We start from the raw sequence: 25,337 nt of genomic DNA, 5'->3' as shown, positions 1-25,337 counted from the left end.
ATAATGGAAATTCAGGTAGAAAATGTAAAACAGGTCTTTTAATAGACTCAGTGATTTTAAAATTGGGGATGGAAATTACAAATCCAGTAAGTGTTCACTTCTTCACTGATAGTATGGTTACATTTTGAGAAAACGGTACTGAGGTCATTCATCAAATATAGACTGCAGCAGAAAATCTGGCTCTGAAACTAATCTTAATTTCTGTAGGGCAAAATTATCATATTTTCATCTATATAACCTGCAGATTATCTAACAGAGAAATAAATAGCCAGGCAACCCACTCCCCACTGTTTTAGCAATTGCTGTAGTACACAAATCTGTCATTTTCTGAGGAAGCTGTTTACTCAAAATCCTCTTTTGCATGCTAAACATCTTGCCTGTGATCACCAGTGCCTATTGCTATTTTTTCTGTATCCAACTAAGACTGAATCATCTGTGCTCTTGGTTCAAAGGCTCCAAGTTCCAAAAGTTACAAGAATGAAAATATAGAAGCTAGTGTAGTGTTTTACATGCTGAAATACAGGCGATAAACAGGATTTTGATAAGGAAGCATCTACTGATTTCTTCCACTGAGCAAGGAAAGGACTAGGGGAAAATAACAATTTTGTGGAAGCTGAGGGGAGCCCAAACAGCTCACTGGGGAAGACGTGAGTGTTACTGGAGTGGCTTATCAATGCTCATCTCCTGCCAGCACAGGACAAGAAGAATATGGGATGTGCTCACCTGATCCTAATATTCATGGCTTGCTTAGCGCTTTGGGAAAAGCAAAGAAGCAGAACAGGAGTCAGTCATGAGAGGTGACCAGGAATCAAGCCTTCAAGAATATTGAATGGTTTCAATTTATAATATTACAGCAAACTAATAGTACATAAATTAACAGATGCAGTCATTTTTGTACATGTACACAGAATTTTTTGTACATGTACACACACATATCCTGATATTACGCCAGGATACCATTACTGTACTACAAATCTAGTTCTTAACATACATGGCAATTTTAACTGGAGACTGGAAAATCAATGTGCAAAAAAGCTGGAAGAATTAGAGCAAAGAAAAAGGAAAGAGGAAGTGAAAAGGAGAATGCTCACAACAAAGCACAAGCAATTCTCTCTCTCAAGTAGCAGCCTCAGACTCTTCTGTTTGAGCAAGCATTGCTGGAATGGTCATTCAGTCTGAGCTGCTCTGGATACATCCAGGACTGGCTCCAGTGCCAAGCAACCTTCTCTATCAGTGAGTTAACCATCACTTCTTTCCCTATTGCAACAAATCTTTAGCTCTATTTGTCCTCTATTTACCCTTCAAATTAAGGGGCAAGTGATGAAATCAAAGGACCATCACTGTTACCATCCCATCTGCAACCCAGTGATACCCAAAGGTTTCAGACCGACATCAGTGCTGAGGCTTCATGTGCTCCACAGCTCCAGGAACTGCTGTCATCTTTTTCACTCTGCATATTCCTAGATCACTTAAATTTGCCAAAACTCAACACTCAGCCTTCTGGAACTCTTCTAAAATACAGTGGTGACTTGGTACTCTGTCTGCATCCTTCCAAGTACTAATTCTTTCTTGGTAAGAAAAAAAGTCTCTGCCTTTCTTGACACCTTTTTCAGAGAAATGTTTTATTCAGCTCTCTCCCTTTGCTTTCATTTTCCTTGCAAAACAAGTCCAAAATAATTCAACGTCATTTTGTCCTGTGGCTATGTTTAATTTTTTCTATTTATACTGCAAATTCTGCTTGCTTTCATAGATCTGCCTCCCTTTTGGTCTGATGGCTTTTGTCTTGGTTTCATAGCATTCAACCTTACAGTAGCCTCCTTGTGACACTCTGTCAAATGAGATCAAGCAAAGCTTTTTTGGCTGTGCCTATAAAAAACTAACCTGGTTCTTATGTTGTTTCTGTGTCTCACGCCACAAAAAGAGAGGATTTGTGACATCTCACGTTGAAGCTATCCCAATGTCACTATTTATAGAGTCTTTTAAAACCAGAGCAACTGATACACATAGCAATTACTCTTTGAGGCCAGATTAAAATGATGTTTATAGTTGATGCAGATTTTTAGTTTGTTTGCATGACACAGTAGTAAAACTGCTCAGCACTGAAAGACGGCAGCACCTGTTTCTCCAAGAAAAGGATTAAAAGATGACTTAATATATTTCAGAGTAAGACATTACTCCTAAGCAGTAATTCAATAAGACAAGCCACGTTGTAAATAATTATGTGCAAGAAGTGGTGCTGTTCAGCCTGAATTCACAGGCACTTCCAAACACAGGGGATTTTTCACAGTTCAAAACAGCAAAAGAATATATCTCAGTATGACTTAGCTTACTTACCAGGCAGTTGTACTCTGAAAAGACACCAGGGGTGGGCTTAAAGCATCTCCTTTTAAGGTGTGTTCTGTCTGTGATGTTTGAGGCTGGGGCTGAGTTTGAGGCTGTGTCTGTCTTGGGTCCTGAGCAGGGTTAATCCATTGACTCTGTCCCGGTGTCATCCACTTTCCATGGATTCCCCAGCGGGCCAGGTAAAATTTGCAAATATCATAGTTCATTGAAGAGTAATATAAAAGGTCCAGTATCAGTAAGATCACCACAAAAAAGCCATAGATCCACACTCCCAACAGTGCACTGTAGTTGCTGTGAAAGGAAGAAAAGGGGCAACAAAGAAAGTTATCTCTTAGTAGTGGTCACTGTGTTAGTTCATCAAGGTTGTTTGTTTCATTGATTATTTATAGATGGCTGAAACAAAATATTGTTCCAAAACACGTGTCTTTAAAATTAAGCTATATTTTTCAGTATGAATACTGCTATAAGCATGGGTTTTAGAAACTAAAGCCACCTGTCTTACAAAATTTTTTGTCCTTCTAATCTGTTCATAGGCTTTCCAGAGGGGCTGCTAAAGACCTCTTAATATGGTTGGTAATAAATTTTAGGAAGGAAGTACATTGGCAAAATAATGTTAGACAATGCACTTCACAGGAAAGAAAATATGTACAACACTGAGATGTATAAGTTGGTGTACTTATAATGTGTTTATATAGATAAAGGCCATGGCAATAATATGGTGCAGAGAGCTGTAAGGCTGTGAGAGATTACTAATGGTATTAAAAGAAAGGGGAGAAAAACAGGAGGAAAAAATGTAAGGGGTCAAAAATGTGGAGATCAAAAAGGGGAAGAAGGGCTAATACCCTGCTGGAGAAGAAGTATTATTAAAAGAAAAATTACTGTCAGGTGTAAATGTAGTTTGGATTGGAAACTGTGTGAGTGGGGAGAATGAGATCAGAGCTGAGATGGAAAGAAATGTATAAAGATTAGATTGTTAGGTAGAAAGCAAAAGAAAGGCTGATCTAGACCCATGAACTAATGTGGAAGTACACGTACTGGAGACCATAAAACCAAGAGGAAGCTGAAGGAATGTTAGTAAAAAAATATCATTAGGAAGGCAGAAAAATTATATCCTAGTCATAGGTGGGCAACCCACATCTACATGGAGCTGAACTCAAAGCTGAACACACACTCAACCATGCTGTCCTTTCACAGCCAGTCAGAGAAACTTGACAGAAATCATATTTTCTTAGGACATTGATCAAAATGGCAATGCTGCAAGAAGAAAAAAAAGGATGAGAAGACATGCAAACCAGAAGGGTATTTTGGTACTTTAAAAACATATCCTCCAGCCTTTCTGGATCAAAAGATTTCAAGTCTCTGCTTTGAACTTTCATTTCTATTTAAACTATTGTAGGACTCTTCCATTTTATACTTTAAAAAAAAAATCAGGATTTGAAACAAGAAATCAGAATTTTACTATCTGTGTTGCTGTCTGTCAGCACTTCAAGAGAGTGATTCTTCCCTTCAGGGAATGATTTTTCCACTACACAGCTATAATGCCCTTAGATTAAATGAAGTTCCATTTTAAACAACTAAGTAACAAGACGAAGGTCCAAGCTGTTAATGGCTCACTTCCTGTGAAACTTTAGGACTACACAAGGCTAGAATTAAAATTAAAAAAAAATAAAGGAATCAGAACATTTCCAGAAGGATTAGAAGTAGGCAAAATTTAATGTTCTGAAAACCCTTAGCTCCAGAGTCTTTATCTCTGCTGAAGACTTATACATGCAAGCCTAACTTCACACAACAGAGGGTAGATCTTAGTAATGCACTAAAATCTGCAGTTCAGGTCCTTGAAAGTAAAACAGGATCTGGTCAATCCAGGCTTCTCAGCAGTGCTGTTCTTGACTTCCACTAGATTTTGTCATACTGGGGGTAAATTCTTCTATTTTCTATTAACATAAATAAAATGCAAGCAAAGGCTGAAAAAATCAGGAAGAAATGCACTTGGACAAAACCCATTTTTGCTCATCATTATTGCCAATAGGATCCATTTTGCATACAGGTGAGCTGTATTTGACCCACACTAAGAAAACATATTTGTTTTGGCAACAATGTGGGCGGCAAAAACATTCCTTCTAGTTAACTCAAAATATTTTTTTTTGTATTTTAGGTATTTAATTTTACCCACCAAAATTTTGACTAGTGAAAATTAGAGCTATTTTGAGTGTTCCAATTTAAAGCAGCACTTTAATAATCATGCCAATATGTAAGCTATTCATCTGCTCCTCCTAAGAAACATCTGTTTCTCACAAGTACAAAAAAATGAATGGCTGCTTTATATCAATTAACAATGGAACAACAGCACTATCAAAAATGCCTTGTGAAAAATCACAAGTGAAAATAGTAAGTAGTATGTTTAGTATGCAGAAGGATATTCCATACATGGTGTCTTCTGTTTCTCTGACTACTGAGGTAGAAGAAAATGGTAATTTTTCTGATGGCTACTAATGAAAATTAAAACTGACCTGCAAATAAAGATGTCCTCATTAGAAAATAAACAATTTTATTTACATAGATTACCAGTAAGTCCAGAAACACAGAAAAGAACTTGGAATCCAAAAACTTCTAGGACTTGCTCTCATTTCACTGACCTGAATGATTTGTCAGTTTATTCTTGCAATCTGGTTTTCCTGTTCTTTTGGGCAGAAGTTTAATTTTTGATAAAACTGAAGTGTGAACAGAGTCTAAATTTGCTGAGATTCAGATTTTAGGGTTTGTTCCATTACAGGGTGTAACAGGTTGCATCCATCTCACTCATTCACTTTTTGAGACAGATAAGCTGGTTATGACTAGCCTATATCTTTTTAGTGGATTTTCTTGGGTTTTATGTGCAGCACAGGAATAAAAAAAACTCATTTGGGAATTCAGGTTTGAAGAAACCAACAAATCTGAACAATTGCAGGCTGAAATCTACAGCTTCAGAGTTTAAATGTGGGCAGGTGGTCACGGAAATAGTTCCCTCCCCTGTTCTAATTAAAAGGGCAGTTCCTTGGATTAGTAACAATAAGGCCTGCCCCTAGGAAAGATTACAGCCGTGGTGCTGAGGAAACCAGGGCAGATTTTGCATCTACACTTTAAATGAGATTTCCCCCCCATTTTTCTTTTATAATTATTTCCAGGCCTTTGTCCAATCCTGTGTTTTCCTGAGGAATCTGTTCCTGCCATACATGAGAGGTGTTCCACTACCAACAGTTGGTAGTGGAATTGATGATTTTTTTTTTTTCTCTCTTGTTAAGATGACTTTCTGAGTGCTATTTAATCCAATACCATTTCTGCAGAGGACACTCAGTACCTGGAGAAAGATGGTGCTATTCTGTTCTCACACTGCTTTGGGTGCCAGTGTTGGAATGAGGTGTGCAAAAGCCATTCCTCTCTGACAAACCAAACTAAGAGATAAGCAAAAACATGGATACACTACAGACTGCCAGACCATTGCTCCAGTAGCAGATTAAGGACCCCTATCATAGCAGTACTACTGATAATCCACCAAAATATGCACAACAGAAAACCTGACTATGAAAACTAGACAAACTAGGTTCAAGTGAATACTACTTTTAAGAATAGCTAAACAATTTCTTAGATGGTTTAAAGGGAAAATACTTTGGATTACAGAGCTTTTCCTGTCTGTTAGACATAATTTTTATTTCTATATTTAATACTAAATTAATTATTCACATTCAAAAATATATACACTGATTAATTTGCATGATTGTAAAGATACAATATTCCCATATTTTTCTCTTATAAAAACATATAAATATTGTGTTACAGTAATGTAAAAATGTAAATAAATGTGGCTATAATTGCATTGTGGGACTGGTGAAGACAAATGTACCTTTTGAGCTGTGCCATATCAAAGAAGTTTCAAGTCACTTCATTAACTTTTTCCCTCAACTGTATTATAAAACAAGAAACTTTTTTTGGTGATCACAAGAATGGCTAAGGGGAAAAATTAACCAAATAACAATATTGAAATAAACCAAGCAATAATGTTGAATCACTCTTCCCTGAAAACTATAATCCATTTTTTTTAAGTTCATTGCTTTTCCCATATCTTAAATTATTCTACCTTGCCACAGTACAATAGGTTTAATTAGGTATTTTTTCAGTGGTGTGTGAAATTAGATCTAAACAAAGAGCTGACTTTGCCACTGTAAACTGAAGCCTGGAAGCATTAGAATCCAAATTATTGTGTACGATAGATAAAGTCAGAGTATTACTTAAGAAGCTTTTTGCAATGTTTTTAATGTAGGCACATAGGGTTCTCTTCTTTCTGCTGCTTCTAAAAATAGCAGGGAGTTTTCTACCAGTATCACTGAGCTCAGAGTGAGGAGATCTCCCCTGTCTTACTCCATCTTCCTTTACGTAGGAAGCAGCATTTTTTCATTTTCCTGCTCCTGACAGATTTATCAGAAGTGATATTTGAGGAACAAGGCAACACCAGTTTCATTCATGCACTCCTCTACACTACAGCTCCAGAGGCTTTTTACTGTATCCAGTAGGATGTCACATACCTTTGTAAAAGTTCACACAGAGCCGATATCCCTAGGAAGTCCTGGACTGGGTGGTAAATAGTCTGCGGGTGGTTCTCAACCACAAATCTTACCAACAAAAACACACGGGTACCTCTTTCTCCATCACAATTGAACAAGGTGACTTTTAAAAAATAGTTCTACATGAAAACTAATACAGTACTTTTACTCTAAATATTTTTATCAAAACAAATGCTGTAGTTCACAGAATACCAAACCCTTTTTTTTTTTTTTTCCCCAAACTGCTTGCATACACAACAGCCCTGTGATGAGAAGACCCCTGGATTTATTTCTCCAGGAGTGTGTGCACATGTGCAGATGTGAGTGGGCAAACAATGCTGGAGGAAGAGAAATGATCTGTGTCCCAGGTCATCTTTTGCAATCAGCCTGGACCTGTTCCTCTGCCTTGGAAAGGCTGGTTGCCCTCTACATTCCAGGTTGCTGGTGAAACGAATGGCAGAAGAGCTTTCCCTGAGTAAGCTCTGGCCATGACTACACAGAGGAGCTGCTGAAACACTGGGACAAGCCTGAAGCATTGGCTTAGTGTTTGTCAGAACTGCCTTTGATGGTAACATACCAACCTCCGTGAGACAGGGTGGTCAGCAGTGCTGATGCAGGGTTTATAGAACAGCACAGCAAGAAATGAAACAAATTTGCTGTGTGCAGGACAAAGACCTGGGAAAGCATGGGGGAAACACCCTCACGAGCCCATTCTTGAGGCTCATTTTACCACTCTAAGTGTGCAGCAGATTCTGGATCTGTCTGTGACTACCTGCAGAGCCCTTCTGTTATGAGAGTCCAGTGAGGACCTCTCTGACATCCAGGGCTGCTAAGGGAGCAGGGCCACCCCAGTACACAAAGGGGCAGCACACCCTGGTTTTTTAGCATGTTTAGAGCACATACTCTGTAGGAGCACTGGGGCTATAAACTCCACCTGGTTGCCTGGAACTATTTATGTTGCCAGATTTGGGGAGCTCCAGGTGAAAGCGGCTGGATTGTCTGGGCTGCAGAAAAGGTGGACAAAGTGGTTTGTCTTTAACAGGCTTGGTACTACAGTATCTTCCCAGCGTTCTGTGTGATCTGTTCTCATGATCCCAGAGGCACTACAAAGCCAAGGCAAGAAAATTTCACCTGAACTATGTAACTGCACATAAAGTAACACAACAGTATAGATCTACATTGATTTAAAGGTATCTTATATGGGTAGAGTCTATTTTTGTCTGTCTTTGCAGGTGATTGACACTTTAACCAGCGGTAAATTTAGAGAATGCAACTTCTATTGCATTCTTAACTCAGTCCATTCAAGACTGAAATTTTTCTGGGCAGCTCTGTATGAGGAGTGGGTGTTAAGGAAGGCAATGCTTTGCTGACCCCTCAAGCTGAAGACAGCTGCACACAATGAGTTAGACCAGCTAGCATCCTATTCCAGCACCATAATCTCCTAACAGCCTTGCACCTGCTCCCATTGGGGAGAATACAACAGAACAATTGACTGGCACCACAGAAAACACCAAAATCCTCTTGTAAACAGCAATCCATACACTGTGATTCCACCTGTCTTTAATCTGCTCCTTCCTTGTCCTGCAGGGGCTGAATACCAGAATAAAATGGCAGGGAAAGCAGATTGATCAGAATTCGATCTTGGGAATTACACCAAGGGAGCTCACAGCAGATCAGTGTGGCCAGAATGTTATACTAACCACAAGGGTGTTCCTGTAAATTGGTATTCAGTAACAAAGATCTATTTGCTACTTCCTGCTTCTTTATAAATAAAAAACTTACTGACATTCATTCTGGGGGACAGCCCTCAGCAGAACATGGAAGTATCCCAGGTAACAGGCAAGGAGACCACACAATGTTGGTAAAAGCAAATAAATTCTGTTCCCCAAGGCTAGTGATTTGTTACAAGAGATTAAGATTCAAAACCATCAGGGACTCCAAAAAGGGCATTTAGGTTGATGTGGAAAATGTCAGCTCACTTCCTCTCTCACCTGTGAACAGCTTTGGGGTTTATTTTTACTGATGCACATTTAAACATAGTTTGGATCAAATTAGGGTCAGGGAAAAGACTTTTCTAACTTTTATATGTAACTTTTTACTTGTCACATTTATATGCAACTTTTACACTCCTTGCAATGTTTATAGCCCATGTCAAAGCGAAGAAAGCAAAGCTGAAATATTCTTTCTTTTAGGAACCCTGCAACAACAAAAAACCTTTCAGTAATGTTTTCTGTATATGCAATTATTCTAATTGCTTCCATCATTAAGTGTACCTCAGACTCGTTTATTAGACCAGGAACAGTTTGGTGAAGAGTACTTTAAAACTCATTTACTTACTTATGCATATATCCATCTGCATTCCCTGTTAAGTTCATCTGCATAACAGTCTGAAATTCTGTCTCATTGCAGCAATATTTAAACACTGTGTTGTTATGGTGACAGCAAAAGATGTAAGATTTATTGTCAGAAAGACGGGGGCAGTGAAAACCAAAGTGGTAGCGACCTTTGTAGTCCGTGTATGGCTCGCAGACCCGAAAATGTGCGGACAACGCTGGAAAACAAAAACAACATTGGCTTTGTCAGTCACTTCTGTTATCTGCACCTTATTAACTCTCATTTTTCAAGGTTAAAGAACTGTTGGTTGATTTCCAAGAAACATCAGTAGTTCAGAACTTTCAATGTTTTAACATTTAGTACTTAAAGGTAACAATATTCAGACTTCTGTTGTATTTTGAGTTTTGTTGCTTCTATGTTTCTGATAACCATTGGTTGTTTTAAGGGAAGGGAGTAATGCCCTCAAGAGGCACAAAAGTATTTAGGGAAATTTTTTCATACTTCTGTTCTAGTTATAGGGATATCCATAACACACAACAATGTTCATGCTTGATTCTCCTGGGACGACTTAATAAAAACAAAAAGTCTGTGTAGAAACTGCAATGAAAGTTTGATGGCATTCGGTTTCCTGTTCCTGATTTCTTTTCTTCTTCTCTAAAGGTCAGTCTTTGGTAAAGAATAGTCTATCAAAACAGTTATTACAAATACTATAACAAATCTGAGCAGCTTTGAATTTGCAAATAGACAGAACTAATAAAACACAGGTGTTCCTGGGAGTTCTTGCATTTCTTCTTTAACAAGTTCTCATGTAAAGTGTTTATTACAGCTCTGAGAACATTTTTCTTCTTTGCAGTCCTGTGTCACACTGATTTCACCATCACTTTTACTGGGGTAAAAAAGAAGCTGTTCACTGATACCTTTTTCTCATTTTGGTTTCCCTGAGTTTCTGTGTTTTTCAATTGTGCAGAGGGGCAGGGTAGAGATCCCTTCCAAAATGGTTGTAAGCAAACAAATGCAGTTTCCTGAAAGACTTTATATTGTATTTGCAGGGAATGCCCTGACAAAGGCAGGAATGATGCATCTGACTCCATGTTCTCAGAAGGCTAATTTATTATTTTATAATACTACATCATATTAAAAAATACTATATTATACTAAAGAATACAGAAGGGATACTTACCTAATGCCAAAAAGATAATAATGAAAACTCGTGACTCTTCCCAGAGTCTGGACACAGCTTGGCCCTGATTGGCCAAAGAGTGAAAACAACTCACTCCAGAATCCAATGAAACAATCACCTGTGAGTAAACAATCTCTAAACACATTCCATGTGAGTAAAACAGAGGACAAGCAAATGAGATAAGAATTGTTCTCCTTTTCTCTGAGGCTTCTCAGCTTCCCAGAAGAAAAATCCTGGGCAAAGGAATTTTTTCAGAGAATGTGATGCCACACTTTTAGGAGTCAATGTTTGTTTCCACATTCACAGTTTGTGTTATGGTAGGCCTTACAAGATCATTTAAAAGTACATGTACCCCAGAGACACCCCAAAGGGCTTAAGCTTTAAGGAACATGAAATGTGGAAGCTGAGTCTGAATCCTCTTAGCAGTGAAATGTTTGTCCTTTAGAGAACTGAGGCTCAGCAATGATGTGGGCAACTGCAGTTCATAAGGTTACACCAACAAATAAATTATATATTCACTTTGGACTGACAGAATTAACTCTTGTAATTTGATGCATGAGTTTTCTGTCAGTTTACCAGTACAAGAAGTTACACATAATGACTTGCATGGATTTAGCTGAACTGGACCTTACCCCTCTGCACAGAGCCCCTCTTGATCTGCAATTGCATCTGTGCACCTTGCCTGTCTAATCCTCATTTTTTTCTACTTTGCTTAAAAAAAAAAGCCTATTCCTAACACTTGTTTGTCTATTTTATAAAATATATTAATTTCAAGACAAATTTTAAGGATTGTGACAGTAGAGATCACTTTATTTGTGTGTAGAGAAGGGGAGCCTGGAACAAAAACCAGAGTACTAGGCTGTTGACAAGGTAATCTTGTGCTGCAGCCTGAGTCAAGAAAGCTCACTTCAAACATTTATGTATACACACAATAGCTGGCATCATTACTTGCTTGAAAGAAGAAATAATTTCTGTAGATTAATTCAGCCAGGAACTGAAAGTGCTGGAAGAAAGTAATTTCTAAAGGAATACAGATATTGAGAAAACTAACTACCTACCTGTTCTTGCCTTACTTTGGAAAAAAAACCAAAGTGTTCCAAATGGGAGGATGCTATCATCAGCAAAGAAACTTTCTTTGGACTTATGTTTTTAACAACCTCTGTAACTCTCGTAACAAATCTTCATGTTCAAATTCTGTTGTAAAATACACACAGCATGTAATTGCATGGGAATGTGTTTGTTTGAACAAGTACTTTGCTGCATGCCCCTCCTTAATTAACATAGCAGTAATAAGAGTGTGCCAGGATAGATTATGTTGTGAAAAAAACCTCAGTGTTTGCAGCTGGAAGGGACCTCTGGAGGTCATCTCATGCAAATCCTCTGCTCAGGCAGGGCCTCCTGGTACCCAGAACGGTGTCCAAATGGCTTTTGAGAATCGCCAAGGATGGAGACTCCACATCCTCCACAAGCAACCTGTGGCATTGCTCAGTCCCCCTCACAGAGAAAAAGCATTTCTTGACGTTTGGAGGGAGCCTCTGGGTCAGTTTGTGCCCATGGCCTCTGGTCCTGTCCCTACCACTCAGGGCTTAAGCCTCCTCGTCACTGCCAAGTGTTTGGTTTAATTGCACATCTGGAAGTGTCCCCTGATCCCTACATGACTCTTTTGCACTTTTTAAAAAGACAAGAATCCCTAAACTTCTGAGAATTAAAACTGAGGAAAGCAAGATTATAGAAGGAAGGAGAGAAATAAGATAACATCAGGTCCTAGGAGGAGGGATGTCTGCAATAAAACAGTCCTAAGCAAATCCTTAAATAGCAAAATTTGTTGGTGATTAAATAAAGGCATGATTTGATGACTGAATGACATTCTCAGCTGGGCAGTCAGTGTGGGGTGGATTACCCCTGCTGGGCAGCTGAACACCACACAGCTGCTTGCTCACTTCCCCCTCCCAGTGGGATGGGCCAGGGAATCCGGAAGCCAAGACAAAATTCATGGGTTGAGATAAACACTGTATAACAAATAAGAAAAAACCCCACAACACCATCAACAACAAAAAACAAAGCACAAGTGATGCTAAGCAATCACTCACTACCAGCAGACTGATGTTCAGCTAGTCCCTGAGCAATTTTTGGGTAAACTCACACCCCAATTTCATTGCTGAGCATCCATCCTATGGAATAGAAATCACCTCGGTCAGTCTAGGTCAGCAGTGCCAGCCTGTCACCAGCCACAGCTCTGTGATACCAGCACTGCTTTGGTCACCAGCCTAAAACACAGCCTTGACCCCACCCCAGCCAGACCTAGCACACAGAGAAAACACTTCCTCAATTTATTATAATCTGTGTAATTTCAGTTGCTGTCTTTGCTTCTCTGTGAATCAGAGAGACAATAAACAAAGTGGGATTCATTTCCTCCAAGGTTTTTTGTTTGTTTGTTTGTTTGTTTTTTTCTGAAAATAACTTCATTTAAATCCCCAGTTTTAAAGGACCTTATTTCTATAGAAATACTTTGGATAAACATAGAAATATTTCAGATAAAGGCCTTGTACCTGTAAAGGCCTTAAGTTGTCTGTTGCAAAGATGCAGCTGTGTCTGGAGCTGTGAGTGCAAATTCTCAGGCTATTTTTCAAAACAGTTATTGAACAGTTGCCACAGATGCTCCTCTCTCTGTTCTAACTGATTTCAAGAGGATAGTCTGTCTGGCTTCATCATCACAAGACTTACCTACTTTACCTTAAAAAATACACAGCCAGCAAATGTCAGACTGTTACTTCTCTATCTAGTCACAGCTAGAGTTCTGCCCAATGTACATTTTTAATTCAGATACTAAATTTTTAAAGCCCAAAGACTCTCTGGATGGCTGGTGTTTATCTGCTTTCCATATGGAACCACAGAAATATTCATATGTATGCATTTTACCACATGTTAACTTGCCGTGTGGATGTTAATTTCCTACTTCAAAGAAAAAATGTTGTAATGTGCAAATAATCTGATGATTTTTGCTTGTTAATCTAAGTCTTGCTGTCAGCACTGATTTTATAAATGTGTTTAAATCCTTTAAATAAAAAGGTTTAGATTTGCAAAGCCAATCTAAGAGTTAGTGGTCAGAAAGTCATCCTTCCAGCATGACTGCATGGTGCTCCTCCCTTTATTATGCATTCCTGGTGTGCCCAGTAGAACCAGTGAGTGTTTACCCCCCCTAAAATGCCACTGTGATCTTGCTAGCACTGAAATAAAATACCTCAAGTTTCCGTATTCTCAACCCAGAAATTGATTACTGAGATTGTTAATCTTAGTATACCAAAGACCTGGAAGTGAAGCAATATCTTACAGATGGAAATCTGTAAATCTAGGGCACTCAAAGGGAATCTTGCCATTAGATTTTCATTTCAGCTTAGGTTAAAAATGACATTTATATTCCAGTGAGAGTAGCATCCTTTCTCCCCCACACCCCCTATCATTCACTGTATAAAGCCAGTAGTTTTCCTTTATGGAAACTGATCTCTCTTGGACAAAAAAAAAATTACATTGGCTGGCTGAAAAATAATAATAAATTTCCTCCTGTAAAATGTGCTGTGAGTTACCAATGACCTAAGCCCCTTCCTACAGATCACAGTGGCAAAATTCCACAAGGCAGGAGTACGAAACACTTGTGATGATTTCAAATTAAGCCTGGACCCTACATGCTAATATAGGACATGAAGAGATAAAACACCAGTAATCCAAGGAGCAACAAAATTATAAGAAACACATTTACAAAGCCAATAGTTATCAAGGATAATAGATAAATTATGTAAGAAGTAAAAGCTATGTGTAATTGGTTTCAAATAAAAACATTGCACTTCACAGGCAGTACTTCTAAGAGAGAGGAAAAAAAAAGTCTGGGTTTGAGGGAACAAGGGCTTGAGGGAATACACCAGTGGCTGAATACAGGTGTTTGCATAGTGCATAGTGCAATCACAGTGTCCCACTCAACTCCAAGACAGGAATTTGTATCAACTTGAGGAAATGGGTTGGAGGAGTGGGATCTCAGGACTGCTCTAGTAAAAGACCCCTATAAAGAGTGGCAAAGGTATAAAAACCTAAAAATTGACAGAAGAGCCTGGAGCAGCTGGAACAGTTTTGTGATATTTGATCCCTGTTGGATCACTTCATTGAAGACTTCTTGATAACCAAGTTCATTGCTGCACCAGGGAGGCAGATTTTTGAAATTTCTTTAGGCTAGAGGAAGACAAAGAAGCAGCTGCAGGCCCTGTGCCTGATCCCAGTCCATCAGAGGAGGAGGACAGTTCCACAATTAGGAAGTTACATACACGGGGATTCCAGGGGAAGGGCTCTAAAGAAAAACAATTATTTAACGTGGGCAGAGGAGTGCTCTAATTGATAATATGATAACATTGTTAGCAAAAGGGCTGTGTCAGAGCTAAATAACGAGCTATCATTAGGAAGAATCAACTTGAATGCTGCAAACAAGCAAGGAGACTGTGGGCAACAAAACACATACTCGAACTGACTGGTGAGGATATGAGTATTAATATTTCATGAATGTTAAAGACACAGACTCAGTAGTAACAATTTTAACTGGAACAAAAGGATGCTTTAGTAAACATGGTGCCTGGTAAAATTTTAGCTTTGGTGGTTGGGGATGTGATGTACTACAAGAGAATAAGAAGCAGTGATTGAAAAAAAAAGTCTTTTTGTATTAAAAACTGCCTCAGGAGTGGAGGACAAAAGATACTGAACTGAAAACATGTAAGGTCAAATCTATTTGGACTGAAAGCTTTTAAAAATTTTATTTTAAATATTCACTCACAATTACAAAAAACCCTAATGCCATAAATGACTTCTGATGAACAAATACAAACAATAATCAGAGCACTCCACTAATCCTCAGTCTAACAGCACACGTCCACACAAACCCTTTCTGTGTGCTAATTGCAAACATCTAGAGCAGAACTATCAAGCATCAGGAGAAACATCTCTGGTCCAGTCAATTCTTTAAATTCAGGAAGATTACACAGATTCCAAGTTCAATCCTTCAGGTGCTTTACATTCTCTGGTGTGTACACAGAAAAATACACACCTGGAACCTGACTTGCTCTGCTTGCAGTGGATGGTTATTTAGCAAAATGGATGGGTTTTATAGTGGTATAGAAATTATTCTTTTCTTTAAGGTGAACTGAAAAAGTAGCATATCCAAAGAAATAAAGCTACACTTTCAACTTTCCAGTCTGCTTTGTTCTTAAGTGATTTTCAATTCCATTTCAAATTCCAATTTCCAGTTCTTAAATACAAAGAGGCTTCATTTATATCAGACCTGGATGATCTTGAAGGTCCCTTTCAGCCCTAACCATTCTATGATTCTGTGACTGATTTATTAGACAATTAACAATCATTTAGTCTTGTTTATTTTGTAGGAACCCACTATTAAATGGCAATTATTTTTTCGCTGTGGTACACATCAGTAAAAGATAAATTAAAAGTTACCTGCTGACAAGAGTAATGAAAGCAGAACCATCAGCACATTCAAGGACTGTTGACCACAACTTGTCATCATTGGCTTTCATTGGTCCATTAGAGAATTACCTGTTGGACAAGATGCAACACCATGATTAAATGTCTGTTTCATTTCCTTTCATTGTTCAAATGTTCACTTCTCCACAAAGCTTTGGTAAAATGAGATGGCTTTGCACAGTAGGGAAAAAATTTTTTTTCTGGAATTTTTCTTTCCACTATTTTAAAGGGAAATAAATTCTCCTTTCTATGATTAAAATTCCTTTCTCATTTCACCATGGAGATATACAGCTGTTGACATACTTCTCATTAACCCAGAGTAGAGATGAATCATATGAAGTTTTTACTGAATATTCATATGTCCCCTGTAATCTACATCCAGCATTAGTCTGTTTGCTTTACTGTCACAAGAACAGGATGTTGTATTATATGCGTAAGGGCCATAAAGGAATAAAGAATAGAAAAATAAACTGGCTGCTTTGAAAGTCAATCTGTTTTACCCCATTAGAGGGTGCAGTCACTCAGAAAGTGGGTCAAGCAGCTGAGATGGTTGGAAACCCTTCAATAATGTCTTTTCATTAGCATCAGTGCCTTTCATGCGATTATTATTTGTTGTTTTCCTAGGACAGGAAGTGAGAAGTGATGCAGTTTGATCTGACTGGCAGCCCTCCTTGGTGTTTGCCGTCTGGTTAGTCCAAACTCCTCTTCTCTTCAGCTTAATTCAAAAACAGCAGCTGCAGCAGGGACCATCCCAGGTGTCACCACCAAGAGGAGGGTGGCACCTGTCACTGCCATCACTGATAAATCCAACTAACTCTGGGTCTCAGAGGTTTCCAGCATCCTGGACTCACACTGACATCAGGGCACACAGAAGAGGTCAATTCTGCCTTTGTGCACATGAACCCTGTGTGCACTGGGGCCACAGACAGGATGGCCCAGGGGGTGCTGCAGCAACCTGGTGTAGGGAATCCAACTCCTGCACTGCTAAAATTGTTCAAATGTGTTTACAATGGAGCAGCTTGGGGAAAAAAGAAAAGGAATGGCAATTTCTTTAAAAATTACACTGCTCCCGACACTTCAAGTGACACATTTTGCCAAATGCCTATGAAAAAAGCTGTATATGAATATGCTGTATCTTATAAATACAACATGGTTTACTAGTTGGTGTCTGCTCCAACCTACTGAATCAAATGAAAATCCCCAAACAATTGCACCTGCACGTAACAAAAGGGGGAGGGAGTGAAAAATTAACACACCATGAGCAACTGAATTCTAAATAACAGACGTGGGCACTGGAGGGGAGACATGCTACCTACGAAGTGTTGAGAGGTAAAAGATTCCTCACTAACACAAAATGCTGTGTGTGGCACAAGCAGATTCACCAAGAGCTATCTTAGCATATGGATCACAAACCTAAAAATCGGTGTAACTTGTAGACTTCAGTTGTAACTTTCAAACTTCAGTTCGAAACCAGGCAGAAACTATCCTAGGCCTTGAAAAACAAGTCCTTTAGAAACATAGTATCCCTAAAAAGATTAAATCAAGACAACAGAACTCATTTCAAAAACAACTCTATCAACGCCTGGGCTAGGGAACATTATGTTAAGTAAGTATACTATATCCCCTATCATACACCAACTACAAACAAAATAAAGAAATACATTAGACTATTAAAAACCACCTTAAAAGCATTAAGTAAAAAATCTTTCAAAATTCGAAACAACATCCAACAAAAACCACCTAATTACTTAACACCCAAGACTCTACCAACCAAATAAACCCTACCCAATCTAAACCCCTACACACAACAAACAGAAACAAAATCCCAGTAATACATATCGAAGATTTATCAAGGAAAACAGCTTAAATCAATTCATAGGGTTGTCTTTACTCAGGGACCAAATTATACATAGTAAATAATACAGAAAAATAAAACAACACAATTTATACCTCAAGAAGATCTAATTATTAAGTAAAAACTATTTATAAATATCACTATTTACTAAATATTACTACCATTATCTGTGTATAACTATATATTGTATGTTTAATATATCTACACTTCTGTACAAGAAATCATACCAGTTTACACTGTTTGCTGCAAGCATGATTAACACCCAAACCACTGTATTTCTAGCTTTAAAATAAGCCAGTTCCTCCAGAAGAAAACAATTTGAAGCTTTAACACTGAAAAAAGAAAATAAAAATGCAATAAACTAGGAATGTTAAGTGAGTATTTCTCATGAATACTGAGAAAAATGCCTCCCTTCTTTTCCAGTGGGAATATCACATTAATTAGAAAACTAAGCAGACTTAAAGTTGGAACTATTAAAAAAAAAAAGTATAATACTGAATACAAGCCAGAGGTTGAGAACATAGGCATTTAATCACGAAAAATAGCTACAAAAAACAAGCTATTGCCAGTATTTATAGGAATAAAAGGAATTTGATATTTTCCTGAGTAAACCAAAGCTGCAGGAATTCTGCAGGAATCCTTAGTAATGATGCATTACTAAGGGAAATCATGGCCTTCATAACAGTTAATTAAAAAGAGATCAATAAGCACTCCTGTTGTGTATCTGGGATGACAAAGATGTTTCTAATAGTTGAGACTATTAAATATTTCCATATCAAGAATAATTCAGGATGACATTAATGAGTTGATACTAACGTTTGCAATTTGATATTTTCATTTCTGTGTAATTTGTACCTAGTTATTTCAGCAGAGTTGGCCGGGGGACACATATAATTTTTTCAGTTTGTTGGAAAACAATGGCAAGTTTCAGAGGACCTGTAGAAACATAAGAAAATTTTTGGAAGTAAATGAGATAATCCAGGTAATCAAAAGCTTGTGAGTGTGATGTTGATCCAGACAAAATTATTGGCATAGTTAGCATGCATTCCAATTAACAAATAATTGGGGAAATAAATATAATTCACATGATCACGATGGGCTTATGGCAAAGTTAATTTTATTTCTCTCAGGAGTGTTGACTAAAGTAGCTTAAAGATAGTTATAATGTAGGAGATGCCTGTAAAATATCTCACTTTAGTATCATGAAACTTGAGCAGGCAGTGAGAATGATGAAAACAAGCTTCTTATCAGTTGTGGAGGAATAACTCAGTCTGGAAAGCAGGTGCATGTCTTGGAAAATATAATCCTATTAGTAACTGAGTGCAGCCTCACTGCTAGTTTCTTAAACAGCACTGCAGGTATGAATGTAGAAGCTTTTCAGGGAGGGAAAATTTATTCAATTAGATCCAACAGAATGGGCAACAATGAAATTGTTATTTTAATCCAACTCATGCAATGATCGTATTTTATAGAGTATCATCTGGGAGGATCAGAGTGGGGGACTAGATAGTGAGAGCTGCATATCAAGAGCCAGCAGAGTGACAGAATCTGTGTAAGTGAATACATACATCTAGGGATATGTCTGTGGCAGTAGGGAAAGGCTCCAATTTTATAACTTAATAGGTAATAATTTTGTCACTTCAGTGATCATTATACAAAAGAAGACCATTTTTGGAGACAGAAATACAAGTAACTGGTCATTCCTTGACCATTTTGAGTTTCTTACATGCTGCTGTCTGGCTAAAGCCATCATATTTCAGCAGTACCACGATGACATCTCTGAGGTATTAGAGATCCACTCAGCCACTGGAAGAGATGTGCAGGACAACAGATGATGTGCTACAAGGAAGAGCTTAAATCATACACAGTATTTCCTCATGTCAGACCACAGAAAAGGGAGGGGAGAAACATGGTAATTAGCAGTGGTCTAGATAAATAAATTATTATTTATTATTGCTATTAATTAAAGACTAATGGCAGTTTAAAGTAAGAGCATTACATCTGAAGGATGAAGGAAAGGAAAACTTAGTTGCAGTCTCTTTTTCTTTGTTTTTTGAGTAGAATTTGAGGGTCTGGAGGTGGTGCAATTATGTTTTCCTTCTAGTTCAGCAAACCAGCAATTAGAAGGGTCGTCTAATGCATCAGTTTTCATTTTTAATGCACCATTCCAAGCTTATTTGTGGTCACTGTGGAGGTAAGGATGATGCCCATCCTTTTCCTCCCCTTTTAACATTCATACCCTCACACCACCTCCTCCCTTCTGCTGGCAATCACAAGTATCTCTGCAGCTACCCCAGGAAGCAGACTAAAGAAATGGCTAAAGAATCGCATTTTTAGAGGCTTTTTTTCACTGTTTGTCCACATCTTGTCCTTATTCCCCTCTCTCACTATATTTTACAATTATTGTTATTATTATTATTATTATTATGCAAGCAGCTGCATGGCAGTTACTTGCAGGCTGGGGTTAAACCATGAGACACATCTAATCTGGAACAGAAGAAATGGTCCTCACTCATGATTTTTGCTATTTTCTCATGAATAAGGATTATGTCCAGAATCTTTTTTTCCCTCACAGAAAATGCAGCCATGCATGACCCAAAGACAGCACCATTCAAAGGAAAGGTACTGTAATGTTATGATCAAGGGGACCATAGAAATGCATGAGCTCATTATGCCAGATTTTACTTTTCCGTGACATTTTAGCTCTCACTATGCTCCTACCTACACTACTTTGGTTATCCTCATAGTCTTATCTAGCTGTCTTTTCTTGAAGGGAATCAGTGAATCACTGCAAAGAAAAGCTGCCAAGAGAAACAGCCATTTCAGGAGGGAAGATTCTGATGAAGGAATTATTTTCCCCTGACTTTGAAGAAAAGGAAAAGTTATGTTATGAAAAGTTATGAAGAGATATCTGAAAAACAATGCACATTTTTCCATTTTTTTGGTTATTAGGAAAAACAAAAGGAGCTAGAGTGAGAGAATTTATTAAACACATCAGCACTGCCTCACAAGCAGTTTCTCTCTGCCTAGAACAGAAAATAGGGCAATTCATGAGATCATTTAATTCCTTTTTCCTGCCATAGGATTAAGACCATCTAAACCATTCTTAGCAGAAGTTCCCAGGATTCCCACCACCAGTGGTTTTCTAACCTTCTCAGTCAATTTCCTAGAGTGTTTGTCTACCCTAGAAAGGTTTCCCTATGCCAAATTTACAGTCCCTTTGCTTTGCTTTAAGCCCTATTTCCTGTGGAGATGGAGAATGATTTACCCACAGACACACTGGTTTCATCTCTTTGCATCAATCTTTTAATTAATACAAACAGGAAGTGCTATCATATCTTCACTAAGCCTTTTCTTAGGCTAACAGCTTTCACCTCTTGCAAGCTTTCCTTTAAAAACATCCTTGTCATACCTTCTATGTCCCCTCTTTGATCTGCCTCTATCCTTTATAGCAAGGTTGCGCAAGTAACTTACGCATCATTTTGTATTCAGTGGTTTGTATTTTCTTAGAGCCCTGAAAGTCCTAATAAACATCCCAAGAGCTGCCAGTTCTTCCAGGAGAAATAAAAAAACCCACAGCTTTACCAAAGTGCAGAGAGGCATGGAGCTTCTGCTAATTCTCAGTTACAGCAAGGACACAAAGAGAAATCCCTCTGAAATGAAGAGAGGCACATCTACACACAGAAAAAACCACATGGGTAAAAATGTATCAGGACTACATGAGAATGCTGGTTCATTGTGGCAGCATTAAGAAGATGAGTAACACGACCAGAGCATGACAGTAGTTGAGAAAGCTGTTTAAAATTAGATGGAAAAGAAAAGGCTGTGATCCAAACCTTACTCCTAGTCTGGCTCTGTTCACTTATCACATTAAAGAGGGACTAAAAATGCATCCAGTATGTGCCCATGAATGCCTTTGCAATGAAGTTACAGGCTTATTACAAAGGAAGTGGCATGACAGAAAACCTGATTAAGAAAAACGTGGTTTCACACTGCAGCAACCTCAACAAAATGTTTATGAAAAACAGATACTAAGTTTCAATTGACAGTTGCCTTACTTGAAACAACCTATGAAAAGGAGCTGCTGGTAGAAAACCTTCTGGATTGTGATGCAGCACTAACATTACTCAGCGCCTTCTCCCTAAAAACATCTCACTACGCATATGCTGGAAGTTAACCATGAGTCTCTACCCAGCTGCAGATAAAGCCTTTGCAGTCAGAGCTTTAGTACTGCTAAAGGTGAGCAAATGTATATTACACTACCTAGGCTACAAAATTCTTCCCCCTTATTTTATGAATTTTATAATTGAAATTATAGACTGCTGTGTTTTATACACCCTTCCATGTTTATTATTTCCCACAGCTGTTCTCCAAAAAGTTATGAAGAGACAACATTCAAGAATCCTAAAAAATAAAGCTCTGAAGTACAGCCTGAAGGCCAGCTTGTGAACTTCAAGCTGTTATTAACAGGATGGAGCCAAGAAACCTGCAGGTGCCACAAGTATCACCTGTCAAAGCCATCCATTCCTCTCCTTTTCCCTCTCTTTTTCACCTTTTCACCAACACATTTAGTTGGTTGTTGGGAACTGTCCCACAGCCACATCATAAACATCTAAGTTGGAATAGGGTTTTTGCAGTTCCCACAGTAAGCACAATGCACAGTAGAGTCTGATAAAGAAGTCAAAGGGTCCCTTTATTACAGGAGAATTAATTTTAGAGAGTCCATGGTGCATTCAGACCTTTCAGTCACAAAATTTGACTGATGAGAAGGTTCCACGAGAGAGAACAAACTCTTTATTCATAGCCAAATTCTAAACTGTCTCCATAGCACATGGAAAGATATTAAAGACAATACCATAATGGAGCTGTAGTGCAAATAAGTGATTCATTACATACTGGCATTGGTATAATAAATGTTTAATTTCCTAGATTTATTTTTTATAACGGTCAGAAAATCTTAGTCTGTTGTCTGTTCTACAACTGTCCTTACCCTTACCCTGTATACATTAGACCTCATTTTGGGGAAAAATACCTAAACTACTTTTTGGAGACAGTCAGCTTTGTAAAAATAAAAGCTGCAGTTGTGATGATTTACTGATAACTAACTTCAGCTACAAGTTAGTGGCAACTTTCTCACTTGTTGTTTAGCAAGATTCATTCTGCAGCCAAGAGCTACAACCTTCCCTAATGCTCTGAAGCCACTGAGACTAAAATATTTGTATTTTCTCATTTGAATGTACTTTATCAGCCTGAGCATAGGCAGCTGATAAAAGTTTGCTGTAGTCATCAGAACCCTTATTTTTGGTGAAATAACTCAGCTCAGATGTACACCTGGACTATTGAGTCAGCTGAGGGGATTTTGGACAACCCAACATCTACAATCTGTGGGAGCTCAACTGAGTGCTTTGCTGATGAATTCATAAATCTGCCAGGCTGAGACAATCAAGCTATGCATGAAACAATCTGAGAAAACCAAATTTTCACTCTGAAATGATGAATGGTCTTGGTCTCCCATGAGGCAGGAATAGTAAGGAAGTATACACAGTTTTGTAAAAATATTCTAAGAGAGTTTAAGAAAGGGATAGGATACATTTTTTTGTGATTACAAATCTCTACAGTTAATCAAGTTTCAGTTTGTAAAGAAACACAAGGCTCTTCTCTAGGAAAACTTCTGCTTGGGCTTTTTGAGTTACTTTCAGTACAGATCCAAAGCAAATGTGCTTTAATTTAATATATTACCAAGTCTTAAATAAATAATACAATTTCTACTAGTTTATGTGAAACAGTTTGTCCAAGTAATTCTAAGGATGTTACTAAGAAATGAGTTTTGGTAATAAGATTAGAGGTTTTATAACAGCCAGATTTTATAAAACTCCCAGATCTAATTCCTCATTCTGCTTTAGAGTATAGCTCTAAAACTTGTGAATATCTGTACCTGTAAAAAGGGCAGTAAACCTGGCTAGTGTATTTTTAACATCCATTTGAGAAAAAAGTAATATATCAGCAGTTTATCTAGTGAAAAATGTGAGTACATTTTTGGTTTCCCCAATATGCTGTCAGCTGTATATACAGAGAAAGTAAAAACTACCTGTAGTCTCTCTGGGAACATTGTTTGACACATTTTCCTTTCAAAATGGCCTCTTTTGAAAAATAAACCTTCCAGTGCAAAGTCTGGGACATCTACATTTTATTTTATTCTCACATTTTTCAACATCAACTATCAACATCTGTATTTAATCAGATGGATTTCTAACATTCTGTCACTCTGGGTCTGTAGACATTTTCAAATGTTATTTTGTTCAAAAGTGAAAAAATAGGAGCAGCAAGTTAAACAAAAATTGAAGTCAACTCAGAAAAGCATTAATTTGATCATATTAAGTACAAAGGAAACCAAAATTCTAATTAGTGCTTTTTCCTCTTTCCATTGACTTTAGAAAGGATGTTTCCTTTTACGAATACAAATTATTACTCCATTCCTTTATAATCTAACTAAATATTTCAAAATGCGCAAAACACCACTTTTTTTCCCCTCATGAGGATCATTTAATCATGCCAACACAAAGTGTAGCTTATCTGACACAGATGGATCTGCACTAAAAGTATTTTGACAGCATTATTCCAACTTTCCTAAGGATAACACCTCAATGTGCAAAAGGCAGGTCTTAATTTTTAAAACCTGATACTAGTTCCTTAAGAAGAAAATAACTCTGAATTCCTGCAAACATTTTGGTCAAAGCTTCCTCACCCTCTTGTTAAAGAAAATGATGAAAAACACCCAGTGTAGTAAACTGAGAAATCAGAGAATCAAGATGAAAGGGACCCACAAGCATCAGCAAGTTCAAAAGAATTTGCCTCTCCTCTTAAAACATCTGCAAATGTTTCACATTCTGAAAAGTTTCTCAGTAACATCACAAATGAAGGTTGTTCCTAAAGCAGACTCCAGCTAAGGAAAAAGGAAACTGTGTGGGAGCCTTAACCAAGGACTTTAGGAAAGAAAAAAAAAATGCACAATAGAAGGTGAGAATAACTTCCTTTTCACCTGCTCTTTTGCCTCATTCTGACTGAACAACCAGCCTCACACTGCAGGAGAAATTGTCATTTTTTCACTGCTGCACACATAAATACCTTAAAAAACTGGTTTTAAGGGAGTATATGGCTGTACTAATGCAACCATCCTAGCTCACAGCTATTCTAATTAAAACCCCTGAATTTTCAACCCCTAGAACACTGGATTGTTTACAAAAGCTTAATTTTGAAAGTAACAAGGCAGAGAAACCAAGGAAAAAGCTATGTCCTCTCCTCTTAAGCAGAAATACCTGCGGCACAAAGGAAAGGACAATTTTTAGTAGTCAGAACAGCAGGTGTGGAGGTTGCCAAGCAGAAGCAGATAAAGCATGCAGAGCAATAGAAAAGTGGCTTTCAACAATTTATCCTTTTTTTCTTTTTTTAAGCGTGCAATTTTTGGAACTGAAAAATCAGGTAAAACAAAGCTGTGCTGCTGGTGGTGACATCACATGGCCCCAAGCTTTGTTTC

At 37.9% G+C, this 25,337-nt stretch overlaps 1 protein-coding gene across 3 annotated transcripts in view; it reads right to left on the bottom strand.

Annotated features, from left to right (window-relative positions):
- SHISAL1 (shisa like 1) overlaps positions 1-25,337 on the bottom strand; it is a 73,449-nt gene that overhangs the window by 23,190 nt on the left and 24,922 nt on the right. For all 3 annotated transcript variants that reach the window (XM_018918549.3, XM_030238638.2, XM_050970071.1), the window contains 3 exons: positions 15,922-16,020; positions 9,258-9,471; positions 2,335-2,634 (listed from right to left, as the gene is read on the bottom strand). In XM_018918549.3, coding sequence (XP_018774094.1) covers positions 2,335-2,634; positions 9,258-9,471; positions 15,922-15,991 — 584 coding nt within the window. In that variant the 5' untranslated portion in view covers positions 15,992-16,020. The remainder of the gene's footprint in view (positions 1-2,334; positions 2,635-9,257; positions 9,472-15,921; positions 16,021-25,337) is intronic.

The sequence above is a fragment of the Serinus canaria genome, chromosome 1A (genome assembly GCF_022539315.1).
Source record: "Serinus canaria isolate serCan28SL12 chromosome 1A, serCan2020, whole genome shotgun sequence".
In the NCBI taxonomy this organism is placed as follows: domain Eukaryota; kingdom Metazoa; phylum Chordata; class Aves; order Passeriformes; family Fringillidae; genus Serinus; species Serinus canaria.
This window is presented reverse-complemented; position numbering and strand designations above follow the sequence as displayed.